Source organism: Centruroides vittatus, unplaced genomic scaffold (genome assembly GCF_030686945.1).
Source record: "Centruroides vittatus isolate TY-2023 unplaced genomic scaffold, ASM3068694v2 scaffold_1015, whole genome shotgun sequence".
Lineage (NCBI taxonomy): Eukaryota > Metazoa > Arthropoda > Arachnida > Scorpiones > Buthidae > Centruroides > Centruroides vittatus.
Window position 1 is genome coordinate 4,613,566 of NW_027122666.1, and position 20,453 is coordinate 4,634,018.

A 20,453-nucleotide genomic window follows, 5' to 3' on the forward strand; every position below is an offset into this window, starting at 1 on the left:
CTTTGGCATACAATTTCAAAATTTTTTTTATCATATTTTGAATAAAAAAATAAAATTAGATTACACATTTTTATAGCAAAAAAGTTTTACAATTATAAGTACTTACGTGAAGAATTCCAAAACCTTGTGGCAGTGGATATTTCCATGCAGGTAGTGCAGTTAGTCCCTGAGTATGTGGAGTGCATCCATGATATGCATTTCTAATTTTTAAGTATCAATGTTTAATTTGTAATATAAAAATCTAATAATTTTAATAAATGTTAAAAACAAGTTACCTCAAAGATATAACATCAAATGCACCAGTATATAAACGTGCCATTAATACTGCCAAGTCATTTGCCTCTGATCCGCTATTACAGAAAAAGCACACCTGAAAGCAGTTAGAGGTTTCTAAAAAAAGTCATCATTTTCTGTAAAAACAAAATTTTAAAGAAGTGACTGATTTATAATTGTTATGAGACAAAAATTTAAATTAAAGATTATTATACCAGTGCATTCTGCAATTCAAAACTATGTATATGCTGTAATTTGTATATACAAGTTTAACCTAACCAGAGCAATTTGTTTTCTAAATCAATAAAGTAGATCCTTTGTGGTGGGTAAAGCCCCCCCCCATGTAATTATGTATATATTATCATATTTTATAAGTTAACGGTTAGCATTGTTTCCACTAACCCTATCATTTATAATTTTTTACTCATTTTCTAAAATATTTTTCTCGTGGTGAGTTTTGGGCGAGTGCGAGGTCACCCACTTCGTGTCAAAGGTGAGAAAGTGGATTTTTGGCATTCGAGGGAGGACTACGAGAGGAGGAACATGTGCAGAGAGGGAGAAAGTCACCAAAAAAGAAAAGAACAAGAGAGGGAGATCTAGAGTTGTGTTCGAAGATTGGAGTAATCAAGAGATAACGTAGTTTTTTTTTTATTTGGATGTTTCGTCCCACCGAAGGAGTTCCACGTGGTCAGTTTATGACCTTTGTTAATCGTAATAGACTTCCTAACTCGCCAAACAAAGAAGAGGGGTTTTCTTATAACACAACTATCCTATACTTCCTTTTTTTTTTAATCTAACTAACATTAGTCATAGTCTAATTTAAGTAGGTTTAATTAGTACTGTAACGCAATTAAAACCGATTGTGAACCAACCACTTTCGGGGTTTGAATGTTCAATCCGCACTACACGCATTGTGGACAAAAGAAAAAAATAATCGGCTTAGCCTTTGTAATTTACGTCGACAAACGAATAAAATTGTTATTACTATCGCTTACTATCGCTTATTTGTAATACGTGTGTATCCATAATATTATTCATATAACGTGGTTTTCTTTAACCCATCACACCACACCTTAGCATAAAGTATATTGTATGTTCTTGCCTTCGTTTTAAAATGTCAACTAAAATTACTGTATTAATTACCAAGATTCATTATTTATTATCATTTTCTAGAATATCTATTCTCAACTTTTTTAAATTTTACATGACATTGAAAAGTAAATTTCCTATATATTTTCAATGGCTCATTTTCAAATTTAAAACATCTTACAATCAGATTTGAATTTGGTCAATAATTCATTATCCTGCTCTATGTTCAAATTTGTTATTCTTTAACTTATTGATCTAATGATAGGACTTATAATGTCCCAAAAAATAAATAAACTTATGATTCCTTGAACTGTTCAATATCTTTATGACTTTTGCAATATCTTAAAAACAGTTTTCAAAACGAAAATACAGTATTCTAATAGTTGCATGTGATAATCAAATTACACAAACCAATTTATTGTTATACAGTTTATTCAATTTTTCAGATAAGTTCAAAATTAAAAACAGTTTCTTCCTGATTTATGAACCAATTGAATTTTGTAAGTAATTGAAATATCACTTCTTTAAAAAATGAATATGTTTATTTATAATAACTGATTTGTATAATGTCTTAAGAAAACAATTACCAGGGTTGCCTCCTTTGGAAACTAGCTTTATTAGCTGATGTAATGACTAGGAGGAGGAGAAGGAAGGTAAATGAGAAGACGCACTTTTTCCACTTTTCACAGACTTGTAAATGCTTTAATTCCATCACATTTAATGATGTTCAGCAAATGATGCAACAAGCTGAATAAATATTATCATCATCATCACGAGTTAACCAATTTTTGAATTCATTTACTTGAAGCCAGAGTTTCTTAAATGTACAATTGCACGAAAAAATTGTGCACCCAGAGGGAGGCAAGGGGCCATGGCACCTTCCAAAAAAAATAAAAACAAACACTAGAAAATTTTATAATGGTCTTTTCCTAATTAAAATTTCTTTTTTTTGTTCATATTGTGTTGTATCTTCTATTTCTAAACTATTTATGAATGATCAGTCACATAAAATGGGAATTTTATTGAATTCACATAAATTTTTTATGTGTTTAATTTTTAATTTGGCTCCACCCAAGATTAAAACCCGAGTGTATCACTGGCGTAAACATTCAAGGAGATGACGAATCAGACTAATGTCTAAATTAGCTCATCTGAAAAACCAATTTTTAACACTAAAATGGCAAACAGATACTTAGCACAAACACATGAATTGTATTTAAAAATTTAATGTATTGAAACATCATATACAAATCATAAAAACTTTCATAATTATGAGAAACTTGTCTTATCATTATAAGTAAAGTTATTGAATATTAAAATTAATTTTGGATAATAATTTTTTAGTTAATATACAATTTTGTTTATATTTTAAACTGTTTTGCTGACACTTAGATATTTTTGCTGACTGCCAACCTTGATTAAAATCGCTGGTCAAGCCAGCTGAGTGGCAACTCTAGCAATCACATAAATGTGTGTCATCAAAATGCAAAGAAATTTATTATACATTAAGAAATTAAAAATTTAAAACAGAAATATTTTATATAAAAATTCAGAATAAAAATATAAGAACTTTATTAATATAAAAGCATGTTAAATCAATGAAATTAAAAACTGTATTACAATAAAATATTTCAATTACTTAATTAATAAGTAATTATTTTCATCAAAATAATGTTAAGCAATAATGTTAATAATAAAATGTGCTTAACATTTAAAGAAAAAAATTTAAACATCAAAAATTTAATTTAAAATTTGCACCCTAATTATCTACTGTTAAATAAATTTAAACATAAAAGTCAATAATATTTATAAAAAATTTTCATGTCAAATTACAAAACATCTACTCAATTTTAAATAATATAATATGAGAGTTTATTAACATCATAAATAATAATACTTATGATGTTAATACTCACAAAAACATTCTAGTTGATGAAGTTTTTTTCAAACTAGTAAATGTTTTATACATATGAAACATCTTTAAACCTTATAAAACTTTAATATTTAATTCTTGAATAGGTATAAGGTACAATTCAAGCTCTAAATGAGATGGTTGGGACCTTATCAGAGCTGTAGAGCATACCCATACGAGCAAAAAAGTCAAAGAAACTATACTTCTATAAGCTACCCTTCACGAGATACAGCCCCCAAAACCAGGTCACCTGAGATTGTAATAGCAACTTTATTTAAAAAATTACAAACCTTGAGGTCACCAGGGAAATAACTAGTTAGTTTCTCAGCATATTCCTGTATATGTGGATACATATATATATTAGTTACATGCCATAGTTTTTTCATTTGATTAACTGCTGCTTCAGTTACTTTCCTTTAAAAAAAAGTTGATTTTTAATTTTTTATAAAATTTATTTAAATTCATTTTTGATTTAGAAATATAATTATTTTTTAATCTAAGTTATAAGAACTTTTAATTTATAATATATTCAAAACATAAATATTAATTTTATCACACAAAAGGAATAAAAACTTATTTATCAATTTTACATTTATAAAATGCATATCTCGCATATAACTTTTACATCAGATAAAGAACAAATGTTAATATAAAAAATTTCAATACAAAAATTCTTTGTATTTCAATCTGAAAGTGATGTGATTATTTAAAATCATTATAACATTTTTAGTATGTATAAGAAAACCTTCACTTAAGATACAATTGAATTTATAACAGTAACAGGCCGTTAATGTACAGCATGAGGGGAGAGGAGTTGTGAAACATACATCACTGTATACAATACAAAGAAGGCTTTGACTATGTGAGCTTTTTTGGTGATATTAGTGATAGACTATTGCATTGTATTTAGTTGACCAGTCTGTGTGGTTTTTGTGGTAATCTTCAGGATTTGAACTAAAGTTATGCTTTGAAACATAACTTCAGTTCAAATCTTTAAAGCATATGGTTTATTTGATAGCTAATATTAAACTGTATATTCAAACAAAAAAGTTTGAAGATTGGGTTTGTTTTATAATTTTGGAATAATTTTAAAGGTGTGCATACAAAAGGAATATTTTTGGCATTTAATACTGTTTTATTTCAAAAAGGAAAAAAATGCAGCAAAAACATGTAAAAAGTTATGCAAGATGTACAGGGATAATGCCATCAAAGAATAACTGTGCAAGAAGTGATTTATAAAATTTTGTTCTGTAGATTTTCTTAACTCTAAGATGCACCACACTCTGATGGGTAATGGAAGATTCACAACAGTGAAGTGTTTAATTGACTATAATTCTTGTTACACAACAAGGAAAATTGCACTATTGAATGAGGATATTTCCTTCATTTAAAAAAATATATACTACTTTATATTTACATGTGAAGAATTGCACAAACTTTTTGGCCAATCCAATAAATAGATTTAGATATAAACATTTTTATTATTGATAAGAATCAATTCCGAAGTATGATCATAATAGATCTAACTGTCTTTTCTTTATTGGTGATATTATTTGTAAAAATCACATAGTATAAGTTAATTTTTGTTTTATTATATACAAGTGTACTATTGTAAATTTTAATTTTGTAGTAATATATATACAAAAATAAATAAATGAAACTACATTTTAGAAATATTTGTTAAAACTTTTAGTTTTTAAACTATTATAGAAGAGTAAGATCTATTGAATAACATATAAATTCAACTATAACTTCAGTTTTAAAACATTTGCAACAGTAAAAATGTTACTTATATGACATTCAGACTTCATATAATCAACATTTCACATCAATGCATTTTTCAATGCATTAATGTGAAATGTTCTTTACCTTGAAAATTCTTTACCTTTAAAAAAAACTGCCAGTTTAGTGGCTAATACTAATTTCAGAATTGATTATAAGAAGTCTTCTAACTTAAACTTACAAGAAAAATTAGGATATTTAATCATATTCCAGATAGATTTATTTTTAATTAATTTTGCGAAAATCAATATCTATTATGTAGTATATTGATTTTTATCATTGTATCTTAGTATATTTCTTATAATTTGTAAAAAAATAATTAATTTCTTGTCAATAATGATATTGCAGTAATATAAAACTGTTAACTACTTACGGATGACAGTGTCCAACGCTAACGGTAACAATGCCTGAAAACATATCTAAATATCTTTTTCCTTTATGATCCCAAAGCCATTGTTTATGGCCTTGATGAATTAAAAGTGGTTCTTTATAATATAGGGAATTAGTAAGCGCAAGATTCAAATGCTTCTGTCTTAATTCAAAAACAGTATCATATTCTGGACCCTAAATGTTAATATATGATAATAAATTTAATATAGGTATTCTATGTTTTAATTATCATTTTAATGTTAAGGAAAAAATGAGTTTTATATACCTTATAACTTTCAGGTTGAAAACTGCAACTTGGAAGAGATGGTTTAGATACATTTGAACAAAATCTTTTTACAATATTCAAAGATAAGCTTCTTCCTGTTAAAATAAAAATATATCTAAATATTATTAAACTGATTATAGTTTGACAGTCTCAAAACATAAATTAAATAATTATGGTACCATATATTGCAAACATTTATGTTAACATCAAATTTAAATACAATTTGCTTAAAAAAAAAACTTAAAATATTACTTAATTTATAAAGATACGACATATTTATCATTTAAATCTTAAGATAATGGAATATATTCATTATATTTGTCATAAAAGTAAAAAAGTATTCCACAGTATCTTGTAAAGTTATCAAATATGTTTACATAAATTTGATGCACTTGATTCAGCATAAAATTATTTAGTTTTATTCTTAAATGGTTATTAGCCATTGATTAAAGAAATATACAAATCTAATATATATGTTAAAGTAAATAAACCAAAAGAATAGCAGAAAAGATTAAATAGGTAGATAAATATACTTTTCTTAATTTAATTTTTTCACTTATAATTAGAATTCTGGTTATTATATAAATATTATAGGCCTACATATTTATTTACAGCAGTGGGAAATTTAGATAAAAGATAAATTTCATAGATTAGGCCAGAAATTCACTTTTATAATTTGAAGTTTGGATTATATTTCTTGATGATTTCTAAGTCATCTTCTTTATATATTTACTACATTCTGATAAAATCTTATTGGAATTAACTTCGAGGCAAATATTTTGTTTAATTTCCATTTTTCACAAGATAGTCCTCATTAACAAAATTGAATTATTCTTATTTCAAAATTTCAAACAAATTTTTGTTGAATAAAATAAACATAATTTAATTAAGAAATCTGTTGAGGAAGAAATAAAACTTTTGAATTCAAATATTAAAGAATAAAATATTTATAGAAGATTGATATCAAATATATATTAATCCTCTATATTATTAATCTATTTTAATAATATAATCTATCAAATAATAATATTTCTTCCATTTTTTACTTTTAAATGTCAATATCCTAATTTAATTCAAATTTATAGCAATTACCATTACACTGTATCTTTACAAAATTAATATTATACAGAGTTACATATTGTATAATTTGTAATATCTTTTAATAATATTGTTTTTATAAATGTAAGTTTAAAATCATAAAAATAGATTTATACATTGTCTTTTATATTAAGTTTAATTTTCTATTTAATCTAAATTATTTATTTAGACTTCTTAATGATGTCATCAATAGCATATATGTATACCAATATATTATATAATAATTTATCATACTCTATTAGCATCACATAGATTATTTATGCCTCATCACATATTCCCATATCAAGGCCAGACAGATATGGTTAAAACACTTTACAAATATGGATAATCTTTAATAAAGATAAAATTTAATGTAATGCAACAATTAACTCCTTACCAAATTATAATAAAAATGGCTTTAAATTATTAAACAGTAATAAATGTTATAATACAATTCATGTTATTTGTTTAAGTCTATACATTATTTTCTGAATACAATAGGTATATAGTAATTTCAGAAATAGGCTAAATAATTTTCCACAACCTGATAGAGTACTAATTGACAGATAAAGATAATTTATATTTGAATAAATGAAAAGCATATTCAGATATTACTGATAATATCAATTGTTACCTGTTATAAGTCTTGTTAGGGAGTCCATTTTATATTGCAATTCGAAAGGTGGTGTTTATAGCCGCAAAGGTTTGTTTATCATTTCTGATAAAAAAAAGTTCAAGATCAGAGATAAACAGTTCCACTTCAAGGCTATTTACGCTACATTTTTATGTGGAGAGAAGGATTTGTCAGGGAAACTTTTGGTAGCGATTCGTTATTTATGGCGGGAAGGAAAGCGTGCGCATTCTCGTACGGGACAACAATCAATACGAACATGTGTGTTATGTAATGTACCGTACAGTACATCACCGGCGAAAGTAATTCTTCATATATTACGATAAGGAAAGGATGCTATTTATCATTATCTTCAATTTCTTGATATTTAATAATTATTGATTTAATATAATTATTTCAGTATTTGGTTTTTATCGTATAGTCTGTATATAATATAAACTTTCTTTTAAAAAAACCCTGCCATGTAATTATAAAGTTATTTAAAAATAGAACTTGATCGAAAATTGTTTTTCTTTATTTCAAATGTTTTAAAATTATTGTTTAAGTGACGAAAAATCCTATTTAAATTCATCCGAATTTATGAAGAGAAAAAGAACTACGTAACATTCTTTGAATGGATAAAAATAATTTCATCCACAAAAGCCAAAAAAAGACAGATAAATAACAATCTTGTTGGAAAACTTCTGCCTACAAACACTTTAAATTTAACACGATATATTTAACTTGAAAGAAAGGAAAAAAAAAAACCATTAAAGTTAATTTTTATTAAGAGCTATTAATAGAAGAAACAATCAGCAATTTTTTCCTGATGTCATCTGCTGCTAACAGAAGTTCTATTTAATAAATCATTTCAGGATCAATGCCTTTGATATACTGTAATTACAATTCGTTATTTTACTGAAACAAATTGCTAAGTTATTATTATTGTTTCTATAAAATGCTTAGCTTAAAATCGTCACGAAAAATAGAGGTAGCGGCTCTGGGAATCGATGAATCGTCATTATCTTTTTTTTTTTTTTTTTTTTTTTTTTTTTTTTTTTTTTTTTTAATGAACAGTCTTTACTGAAAATGAAGAGACGAAGCCCGAGAAGTGAGGGTGCGTTTACTTTTGAACTAATAGTGCTACTTTTAAACACCGAAGTGACGTCATTAGTATGTGTATTCGTGTTTACATGTCCAGTTCGAAAGTAAACGCGAACGCCTAACAAGAAATATGGCGGTTTCCTGCAAATAATATTGTCAAAGCTGCTATTTTAAATGTTACGTTACAGATAGAACTTTCTTGATTCCGAATCGGACGAGGATGGTCTTATTGTGGATATAATTGTAGAAAAAATGAAAGAAGAAAAAACAAAAGTAAAATCAAATAAAAAAGATAGAAACTTTTATTGAAGAGATTCTACTTTTTTTATAAACCAACCGATTTTAAACAGTATCTTAGACTTACAAGAGAATCTTTTGAGTCTCCTTTAAAAAATAACCCCCAATTTTAGACACAGAAAAATTACTTTTCTCTGAAAGACGACTTGTGTCTCCTCAAAAGTAACTTTTATGCTGCCTATGGACATTGGCAAATCAAGAATCGTTCAGGTTTGTTTATACGAAGTAATATATGAAATTAGATGCAGTATATAAGAGAATAGCAGATTATATATATTTAATGCAATTTTTTTACCCAGCGAATGAATGTGACGTTGCTCTTTTATGGTATAACTAAACTGAGTTCAAAATCAACAAATAATTGATATTAAATACAAAACGTTTTTTTTTCTTTCTTTCTTTCTTTTCTCTAAGGGTATTGGCGATCGTTTTAATATGTCTACGCGGACTGCGTGGAATATTTTAAATAAGGTTGTTAATTCTCTCTTGGTGTTAAATGAAAATGAAAAAATAATCTCTTGTCCATCACAGAGCAAGATGATGTAAGATTAATGGAATTTTTTTATACCCAATCTGGTTTTTCTGGAATTAGAGGCTCTATTGATGAAAAGCATATGGCTATTAAGACATCAACTGAAGTAGCAGCAGCTTATTTCAATAGAAATAAGTATTACTCAGTCATCATATAGTTTAGTTTGTAATGAGAAAATGGTATTCAAATGATACAATTTCTTGAGAAGTCATTTCCCATATGTAAGTACACATTCATTCAAGTATACGAACTTATGTAGTTTTGGATTATTATTAATGCTGTTCATTTCTTTACGATTTATTTAATGTTCTGAACATAACATTTCTGAAGATTCCAAACGCGTATAAGGTAAACTTCACTTTTAATCATAAACAATGAGTCTAACTTAATTTGTTTCACATCTGTTTATGAAAAAAGTAATCTAAAGCTATTGAACCTTACACAATAAAAAAAGATCTTTGTAAATATTTTATACAACAAATAATTGAAATTTACCACTAAAAATACTTTCTGCCGTTTATTTTTCCAAAAATAATTCCATTTTCATTACTTTGTACAAAAAGTAATTTTTTCATGAGAGCAGCCATATTGAATGAGCGCAAAGCTCGACAACGAATTAGCTAGCCAGGGCCGGATTAACCAATAGACAAATTAGACAAATGTCTAGGGCCCGTAATTCGGAGGGGCCCGGCTTCAGTGCAGAATCTTTCTCTGTTTTAAAACGAGTTAAAAATTATTTAAGAAATTCGATAGGACAGAAAGGCTGTCTTTAACAATGCTTATTAAAGAAAGACACACTCTCAAACGGCTAGATTGATCAATTTTCTGAAATGAAAATCCAAAAACGAAAAATTTAAATATTCAAAAGGCTGATTAATGGCTAAAATTATACACAGTAAGACCCCGCTTAACGCTGATTCAATATAACTCGGTCTGCTTGACGCCTAAAAAACGCTCAAAATTTATGCTGATTCAAATTAACGCGGTACTTCATTAATTCATATATAATACAATTATTCCCAAACACGAACCAATCAGTAAAAGGTGGCAATTCGTCGTAGCGCTGTACTTTCCTTAAATCTATGTTTGTTTTGTTCAATTTTGGAAAAAATATGACATCATGGATGCCATTGGAAATACGGACTTCGCTTGGCAAGAATTAACTGATAAATGCATGAACGGAGTGTGGAAGAAGTTATGGCTGGAGGTATCCAAGAATTCTCACCGAGAAGAGTCTATCGCTGTATCGTTAGGTTGACAAAATCGAAACAGATGTAGACGAGCAGGATACTGTGGAGTTACTGCAGGTTTCTGGTAAGAGCCTTACCAACGACGACTTCAAGAACTGGCAGAACAAGGAATTCGTATAGAACTGGAAAGTAGAGATTTTGAAAACGAAGAACCAAAGAACTTGCTACAGATTTCCTTAGGAAAAGTTTGGTAACGATAACCGAAATCGTTGATGAAATTGTAGCGAATGATCCAAATTTTGTTAGGAGTGCCAAAGCAAAACGAGGCATTTTTGATGCGATCTTCTGCTACCGACATTTGCTTAAGGAAAGAAAAAGAAAGCGGTCAATGAAACTACAGGATTTCATCGCAAAAAACAAGTTTATGTGTTATTTAACATATATTATTATGCGAAAATTTATATAAAAATTACTTAAAATTATAGTAAAATTGCTTATTTTTTAGTCGCGTGTTCCCCTATCCCTATTTACTCTATGTCAAAATGGTCTCGTTTAAAGCTGTTTCGTTTAGCGCTTTGTCGTCTAGGAACGCATCCCCGCTTAACGCGGGGGATGCGTTCCTAGACGACAAAGCGCTGTACATTTCTCATTGTACCAGAAACTCTTTTGTTGTACAATGATTATTGTATTAGTGTTTGTATTCTCTATTATTAATAAAAATTTTAAGTGACATTATTTAAGATTTGTTTACAAGCAACTTGTTTATATGGGGCCCCAATTTAAATTTTGTCTAGGGCCCGCTAGAGGCTTAATCCGGCGTTGTAGCTAGCACTCCGAGCTTGTCAATTTCGCTAAACATGACGTCACATAGCTCTAAAGTAAATGCCAATGGCGCTCGGACGAAAGTATATAGGCTGAGCGTGCTGACAGTAAAATTAGCTCAGAAGTAAACGCACCCTGAGAGAGTAATGTTAGTACGAGAAAGCAAACTAGATTAACGGTTGGATTGAGCGAAGCAAATGGGGATTGGTGGTTGGTCCATGGTGGTGGGATTGAATCGTCACGAAATTTTTTTATTGAATAGTCTATAACAGCAGTCGCTAGTGGCCGGATGGCTAAGCGGTCAAGGTGGCAGCCTACCGCTCTGGGGGACCTGGGATCGTATCCGAACGGGTCGAATAATCCCCAGGAATTTTTCGGGGGGTGGTCCGTTCGGATATGTCGGGCCCCGTCCCTCACCATCCGGTCGCCCCATTGTGGGCCTGTCCGAACCCATAATGGGCCTTCTAAAAAGAGGCCCTCTTAGAACCCGCAGGGCGAAAAGAGTTAAAAAAAGGAAAAAAAACAGCAGTCGCCAACCGGTGGTCCGTGGAGAAATTTGGATATTGAACAACTCGCGATACGCGAAGTGTTACGAAAGAAATGCAAAATATTTTGTTACTTTTTCTCGCTCAATTTTATTCGGATCTAAAACTAAATACGAAATGACTGTTATCAATAAATAGTAATAACAACGAGCAGTTATTTATTGTTACGTCGTCACAATGCTTGGCTGCAATTTTTAATCATATTTTTAATTTATTTTATTTAAAATGTATGCTTTTCACTTCAAATTAGTAATGTCTTGCCCCTGTACACCATACTTTTCCTGTTATCAATAGAATCGTGCCAGGTATCTATCTAACTTCTTTCAGTGGCAAATTTTTGAGTTGAAATAACGTAATTTCTGGTTCAAACTGAAAGTTCGTTATAGTTAATCGGAACCTCATGCCCGTAAGCTTTCCACATCTGGTCTCGGCTTTAATCTAACTCCGTTCTCGAGATTAAGTAAGGACAGAGAAAGACAGAAGGACGCCAGTGAGAATTTATAGATCTATGATTTTTGAAAATTACAGTCCAATAAATCAATAAATAATGAGAGTGCGATGCTCGGTCAAGTTGGCAGCTAACCGCTCTGAATGACCTGGGATAAAATTCGGACGGGTCGAAAATCCCCAGGAATTTTTCGGGCTGATCCGTCCGGCTACGTCGGACCCTGTCCCTCACCATCCGGCCGCCCTATTGCTGATTTGGCCGAACTCACCTGAACGGGCTTGAAAAACGACCCTCTTAGTGCCACAAGACGAAAAAAGTTAGAAAAATTCAATTACGGCTATTTAGCTATTTATTCTCAATAATATGGCAACAGCGTATCTTGCAATAATAAAACAATAACTACGGCAAAACAAACATAAGTAGTAACTGAAAAACTTCTATTCGTTTGGCGTTTGAAAATTTCAGTTTGCTTGTTTTTCATATTATTCGATGGAAACTTCAATTTTCAGTAAACAATCAAAACTGAGATAGCTGTTATTTAATCGTTCGTTAAATTGCTGCATGTTTAATTATGAAAATCTAAATCAAAATTTTCAGCATCATGTCTAGAGTTTATATATTTCAAACGATCTTTCTTTCGAGATTGAGAATATATTTTCGTCACGTTACGTAAAAATCGAGGCACCGACGAGATTCGAACTCGTGATCTCCTGTTTACGAGACAGGCACTTTAACCACTAAGCTACGGTGCCATTTATTAGTGATTCATCCAACTATTAATTGTATTTGCTGGAATTTCATTTTTATACACAGTTATTTCGAAGTTTTTAAAGTTGTTTGCATTGTTTATACATTTTTGAATGTACAAGATATATAAATTTAATATACAAAGGAATAATATTCAATTTATCAATTCTTTTGAAAGTCAATAAGATGCGTATTAATAAGTATTGAAAATTAAACAATAAAATACCATAGATGTTTAAATCTAGATCTTGAATGAAAGTCGGATATTCGATCATATCTCTTTTAATGCATGTTTATGTTAAGGAAAAGTTTTACACGAACAGCAACATTGAAGAAAATCAATTTGAAAGAGAGGCTGTATTGTTTGACGTCATGGCTTAGTTGGTTAAAGCGCCTGTCGTGTAAACAGGAAATTGCGAGTTCGAATCTCGCCGATACTTGTTTTACAGTTTTTAATATGTTCTCCTATCATTTTCTATAATGCAACATATAACATTAACGTGAAGTTATTTGTATTTAATATAAAAATATTATTATTTCATCGAAACAATCGTTATTAATTGTGTAACTTACCAATTGCTACAAAATCTTTGTATTCTGGCTTAAAATTCTATTCTTTGTATTTTACTTGAACAAGGACATAAAAAACGAACACATGTTTATGTATTTGTTTAAATCTGAATTCCTACACAGGTATATTTTTAAAACTATTACTATATTAACTACTGTATAGTATTACTAAACACTTCATTTGATATTCTAAATCAAACTGTGTACAGTGTTTACATATGGGTTTCAAACTTTGTTACTTCTTAATTTTTTTCTAAAATCAGATTTAATTCGCCGATCCCTTTTCTATATTAAACCGAAATAAGAGTAAATTATAAATTACTCGTATAAATAAACAAATGTGAATTAAAAATATTTTTTTTATTAAACACAACATCAAAATGCAAAAGTTGTGTTTTACTTTACTTAAATTTAAAAGTGTAACAATTATTATGTTTTTATTGTCTTTAAATGTAATGGAATAAAGTTATCTGTCGACCTCCAAATGACCTCTAGTAATTTATCAGCTGGTAGATAAATCGATTGACCCCCCGGGAATTTCTGGCAACCAATTTGAGAAATCGTGTTTAAAATGAAATATCCGTTAATCATTTCTTAATTCTGGAACATTTGTTTACGTTAAACTGTACATTTAAATTAAATTAATGTTATTTGCAAGCAAGCATGCGATATTTAGTTAGACAGTGTATGTTGTTTATTTAATATTACCATAGTATTTTATAATGGAAATTATCGGTTCGCCTGTCATGACTATTCATCTTTGTCGCTAAGGGAGGGAATATTTTTTAATAACTGTTGACATCTTTAACAATTTTCCTAACGATTAATCAGGTTAATTAAGAAAATGCTGGTAACATGACATACCGTTGGAATTACAGATCATTTCATACATCTTGGTCGGGCAATGCGTGGTACTCGATTGGGGCTCTGAAAGTTTTATAAAATTCAATAGCTCCTTTTTGGTAACGCATGGTGATTTGCAGTGGCATGCCGTGACATTTGATGATAGGGAAGCTGTGTTTCTGTAAGAAGCCGACTTCCAGGGGGCAATCAGTTAATTGCGCGTCAGTAATGGTCTAGGGTCCATTCGTACATGGGTGGTGACTGTAGAGACAAAGACGACAAGTATCTGACAAAAACCGTTTATTTTTACATAAAATAAACATATACTATGTACAAAATAGTTTGCTTTAGGACAATCAGTCGTTCGGACGTCCTGGGCGTCGATGTGGTTCTTCGATGGTCGATCGAAGGTGGCCCCGGGACAGTGGCGTTGACAAGTCTGTAGGGCACGGGGAGACTTCGTCCATTGGAGTCGGGGACACGGTCTAAGTCCGAAGTGGCACGGTTGACACAATAGGCAGGTTGACACAATAGACGAGAAATTGTATTTTTTTTTTTTTTTTTTTTTTTTTTTTTTTTTTTTTTTTTTTTTTGCGCGCGCGCGCGTTGACACGCGGCGTTTTGGTTATTCGGAACGTTAACCGAGTGCCAGGTGTCCTCGATTGTCGGAGATTATATCAATCTCCGTTCTTTCTTTCGTCCATTTTGATTGGTCGTTCTCCCTCAATCACGCTTCCCGAGTGGTTGGTCCCCGGTTACTAAACGTAACGAGACTCTTACCTGGAGAGTGATAAAAGTCAAAATCGAAGACGAATTCGATCTTCCACCGATCGTAGGACGACTTCCTCCGCGATTTATGGTTTCTGCCTCGCAGTTTGATATAAACAATGAGTGTCCGACTACAAACGACTTTTTCCCATGTTTTTTTAATATAATAAATTTTTCTCTAGATTAACAGTTTTTTTTCGCTTCTTTCGTGACGGGTCAGACCTGTCCGGTACATGACATTTCCATAAAAGTTTTAAACAAATACTGGAAATGACAAAAATAAACAATTTATGTATTTTAGTTCTAAAATACAAATAATACATACATAATACAAATTGATACGATACAAACAATAATAGAAAAACTTGTTTTTTTTAAATTTTTTATAAACAAATTCTATTCGGCGATTTCTTCCGCAAAGTCGTTAATTTTTATCATAAAAGTCGCTGATCGTCGACTCCATCGACATATTTGAAAGCTCTTTTTCTATCGAAAGCGACGCTAGCGACCACAATCTTTCCTCCGACTGAGTGTTCCTTGCCAATGTATCAATTTCCTTCGTGGTTGAAAAATTGCACTTAACAGACTCACTAATAGACGGTACCGTAAATATTAATGATATTAAATCATAATTCTTTTAGTACGTCTTTGTCCCGATCGTCATAAATTATAATACTTTTTATGTCTAAGAGTTACTTGTCGACGGCCGGATGGCCGAGCGGTCAAGGTGCCAGCCTATCGCTCTGGGGGACCCGGGATCGTATCCGAACGGTTCGAATAATCCCCAGGAATTTTTCGGGGAATGGTCCGTTGGGCTATGTCGGGCCCCTCACCACCTGTCACTCCATTGTGGGCCTAGCCGAACCCATAATGGGCCTTCTAAAAAGAGGCCCTCTTAGTGCCCACAGGGCGGAAAGAGTTAAAAAAAAAGTTCCTTGTCAATATACCTATAGTCCGGACATGAATATAAATATTGCGATTCACTACGTAATTTAGATAAATCACAAAATTTCCCATAAAATTTACTTAATTTGTAGAATTAAAACACGCTTGGAACAATTGTTTTTCATAATATTAAAATTATTAACATCTAAAAGTGATAAAAATTCTAAAGATTTTATGTCTGAAAATCTGTCAATATAATTACAGTGTAATTAAAAAAATATATAATTAAATATAACTTTGCAAAAAAACGTACATAAAAATAACATTGAATACTCTTTACTTTTTAAATCTTAAACAATTCACTTAGTCAGATAGTTCCCTACTCAGTGGCTAAGAGTAGACAAATCAAGAATACTAGAGAGCAAAAGAAGTACTACAATCTCGAAAATGAACTAGAAATCTTCTAGGCTACGGGTGAAAAAACACATAACATCTGTTTTCTCTTAAATGCATTAAACACGATTCTAATCACATCAATTGAATCGGAAAGGGCATTCTCGGTTGCAAGACTTTTTATTACTAAAATAAGAATTGGATTGAGTGATCGGAGTATCGATCATCTTTGCTCTTTAAAATCTTATAAAAATTTACAATAATATTTTATATTATGTTTTATTTAAAAAACGAAAATTACCTTCTAAGTTAGAAGTTTGATCTAAATTCATTTTTCGTTTAAATTTTCAACTCAATTCAAAGTCACATTTTTTAATTGTTGTATGCAGTTTTCAGCAAACTTTAATAAATTTTTTTCTATTAGTGAACATTTCTACGTAATTTAAAGATAATTTTTAATATATATCTTACACTGCGTTATTAATATGATTTTGGAGGTTGCAAACGTATTAAATTACTTTAAAAAATGAAAAATAATTATATCATCTGATTTCAAGATATTTTGTATATCTTAAAAATAATTAATTCTATCCCGGGATTTCCCGGGATCCCGGGAAATAGTTCATTTTTATCCCGGAATCCTGGGACAAGCAAAAGATTGGGAAACGAAAAACCGTAATCTATAGTACATAGAATAAAATATGTTTTATGAAATTGCTCAATGTGTTATAAATATATAAAATATTGAGCAATTTTAACGTTTTTTATTTGGCATATCGTAATAGATATCTAAATCGTAATCGGAATCTTCTCTGTCTTCAGTACAAGGACTAGAAATAAATTTTACTTCATCTTTCTTTACTACAACTTTGTGACCAATATTATAATTTGAACGGCCGCTTGTTCCAGCTGTTTCGTCGAATAAACGATGAAAGTCCGATGAGTAATCTACTTCGATGTCTTCGTCGGAATCGCTTAGTTCTATCTTATATCGTAAAGTATTTGGCATACAAGGATCCGGATCCAATTTATATTCTTTCTTCTTAGGCAGTGTTTTCTATAAACATATAAAACTATGTTTATCATTGTAATAGGGCTTAGTTCTCAAGTATTTTGCAAGAAACAGAAACTATAGCTTGCCTTTTTAGTTTTACTTTTATCATCTCTTCGCCGATTTTTTTTAACATTAATTTTAGTTCTTGCCGCTGGAGCATTGTCAGACTATAAAAATATATAAGTAATTTATAATTAAATACCTTAAATTAACCTTAACTTTATTATTAATTCAGCAACTTGAACTTACATCTTGATCTGATTCAGTGGTAGAAACGAAATTTACGCGCGGTCTAGACTTTTTAGAATATTAAAAGGGTTTAATTAATTATGGCCTTAAATTATCTTTAAAAATTACTTGAATATTTATCAAAAATAGAGATTTAAATAGGCCTACTTACTCCCTGATGCTTTATGGTAATTGTTGTATTGTCGTTATCGTCAATGTCAAGAACTTTTCGAATATTACGTGGCTTTAAGAATAATCAATTAGAAAATAAATGAGAAAACATAATGTTATTTAAATAAATTTACCTTAGGCATGGCAATGTAAACTTATAAATGTTTCAGGTCTGTGAGGACGAAGGAATTTGAGAGAAATGGCTTTATTCACAATACAGTAGGCTTCGTATGATTTAAAGTAGCAGTTTTTTAAAGAAAACTGGCATAGTTTTATTACAATTAATTAATAGTTGACAAAGAAAATAAACCATTGTAGGAAAAATGAATTTTATTATATTTTGAATTATTAATATACATTGTAAACAATCTTTTGTTCGTTAGATGTAAGTGTGAGATCAAGGCATACCCATCTCAATGGAGAACACTACATTTTTGTTTTTGTGAATTTTCAGATGGATATTTACCATAAATAGTAAGTATCCGTCTGAAATCCGCGAAAATTCATTAATGACTTATAGTAAGAGGGTATTCTCTAATTTTGGCGCCATGTTTCGTTAGAGATGTCATTCTTTTCAGATAGTTGTAGCAGAAAAATCATGTATCAGCTTATTTCTGTTGCAGTAACTACCTGTACACAGGTACTTACTACTACCTGTGTAAAGGTAGTTACTACCTTTACACAGGTAGTAACTACTAGTTACTACCTGTGTAAAGTCATTTTAAAAAATCTTTCTTATATTCAAATTTTAAAAACTAATTATTAAAATTGACCTAACCTCAAGTTATTAATAAAAGGAATTTTGTTGCTTTATGGAACTTGTAAATTTCTTGGTAATTTATTCTCGGTTCATTCACGTAGGTAGGCCTATTCTACGTGAATGAACAAATTTAAAAAAATTAAGAATGGATAAGATAAAATTTCTAGAAGAAATTAACATTTTAAAAGATATTATATGAACTACTTGTATAAGAAACGCCAGCAATTATCCTGAAATTATATTATTTAATCTTATATCATGAGAAACGAAGGATTACAGATGTCTTCGCTCCGAGGAGTTCAGTGTGAAGTGTCCCCTATAGAGCTAGTGGAAGGAACGGCGAAACTAGATTGAGGCGCCTCTAGCGGCGACGCCGGGTAACAGAATCGGGGCTACAAAGGCAGCACCAGTGTTGTTTCACCTAGTACTTTTGTACTAATCTAATACCTTTTTACTTGTTCCAGTACCAAGATACCCAACACCATTTTCCTAGTACTATTTATGAAATCCTAATATCTTTCCTTTCAATTTAGTACCTTTCAAAACATTCATTTTAATTCTATATTTCTATATTTTTCTACTTTGGCAGTAAATAGATGTTTTTATTGCTTTCTCATTCAAGTGCAGCAGTTGAACGTAGTTTTTTGCAAATAAATTTAATAAAAATTAAACTACAAAATCGAGTTCTTAAAAGCAACAATGATAAAATGTTACACTTGGAAACCATCATCTGCTTCAACCATACAAAAACATTCTAGTGAGGAAGATTCTGATGATGACGATCTTACCAGTGATTTTTCAATGTGATAATTTTAAAGTTCAGTACTTCATGTTCATTACTTTTGTTTCATCATTTTGTTCATTTGATTGTTGTTGAGGAATAATAGCATTCTTGCAACATATGAATTTATCCTGTATGAATTTTGTATGTTACATGTAAAACTATTTATATTTTAATAAATAGAAATTTGATAAATTCTAAATGTATATATTATTTATAAGTATATATTTAATAATATATAATATATACATACATTTTGCAGTTTAAGGTCAAAGTAATGCCTGCATTAGTCAATACAGTCACTTCTCGACTTACGACGGGGTTCGGTTCCGCAATTTCGGACGTAAGTCGAAATGGTCGTAAGTCAAGAAGTGACTGTACTTCAACAAAACAGTTAGCCATCTTACACAAGCACACGCGAAGGGTAACTAACTACACAACAAAACTAAAGATGACGCAATCAATCGCCAAAAGCGTGCAAGATATATATGTATATGATAAATATTCCACGAAACCTATAAAAAATTGATACATTTTAAAAATTTTTTAATGAAATTTTTCGTCATAAGTGCGAATGGTCATAACTCGAGAAGTGACTGTAGATCATTGGGACTGAGCAGTATTAATATTCTTATATTTATTATACTCTTAATTTTGTACAATTTAAAGGGTGGTGTGGAAGAAGTAAACTATATATCTATTTCGTGGTAAATAATGAAATTTGTAACTAACCATATATATAAAGGAACTTCAATAAGGACCATAGCAATAGCTAATAGTATTGTATTAATAGGGAAATTCTTATCCTCATTTCTCTCAAAATACTAATTTTGCTTCTTACTCCTTTCTTCCACAGATCTCGTAAATTCAAATATCACATCATATGCCAATTAATATCTGTCAGATTAACAAAATAA

The 20,453-nt window shown here is 30.0% G+C and overlaps 2 protein-coding genes and 1 non-coding gene across 4 annotated transcripts in view; all 3 read right to left on the reverse strand.

Moving 5' to 3' along the window:
* Positions 1-7,675, reverse strand: part of LOC136986375 (alanine--glyoxylate aminotransferase 2, mitochondrial) — a 29,017-nt gene extending 21,342 nt beyond the window's left edge. The window contains exons 1-6 of the mRNA XM_067283901.1: positions 7,423-7,675; positions 5,712-5,806; positions 5,430-5,620; positions 3,565-3,688; positions 276-370; positions 107-200 (exon numbers count right to left, since the gene is read on the reverse strand). Coding sequence (XP_067140002.1) covers positions 107-200; positions 276-370; positions 3,565-3,688; positions 5,430-5,620; positions 5,712-5,806; positions 7,423-7,450 — 627 coding nt within the window. The 5' untranslated portion in view covers positions 7,451-7,675. The remainder of the gene's footprint in view (positions 1-106; positions 201-275; positions 371-3,564; positions 3,689-5,429; positions 5,621-5,711; positions 5,807-7,422) is intronic.
* Positions 7,676-13,015: 5,340 nt separating this feature from the next.
* On the reverse strand, positions 13,016-13,088 carry TRNAT-CGU (transfer RNA threonine (anticodon CGU)). The gene has a single exon. It is a non-coding gene; the product is annotated as a tRNA-Thr (tRNA).
* Positions 13,089-17,295: 4,207 nt separating this feature from the next.
* LOC136986338 (uncharacterized) lies at positions 17,296-18,261 on the reverse strand. Of its 2 annotated transcripts, none has more exons than XM_067283842.1 (5): positions 18,130-18,261; positions 17,997-18,068; positions 17,846-17,893; positions 17,683-17,763; positions 17,296-17,599 (listed from the first exon to the last, which is right to left on the reverse strand). In XM_067283842.1, the coding sequence occupies exons 1-5, from the start codon at positions 18,136-18,138 to the stop codon at positions 17,297-17,299; spliced, it is 513 nt and encodes a 170-aa protein (XP_067139943.1). In that variant the 5' UTR covers positions 18,139-18,261; the 3' UTR covers position 17,296. The 2 variants fall into 2 exon arrangements, with proteins under 2 accessions (XP_067139943.1, XP_067139944.1); XM_067283843.1 differs by having other exon boundaries at positions 17,296-17,594; positions 17,678-17,763.
* Positions 18,262-20,453: the final 2,192 nt, after the last annotated feature.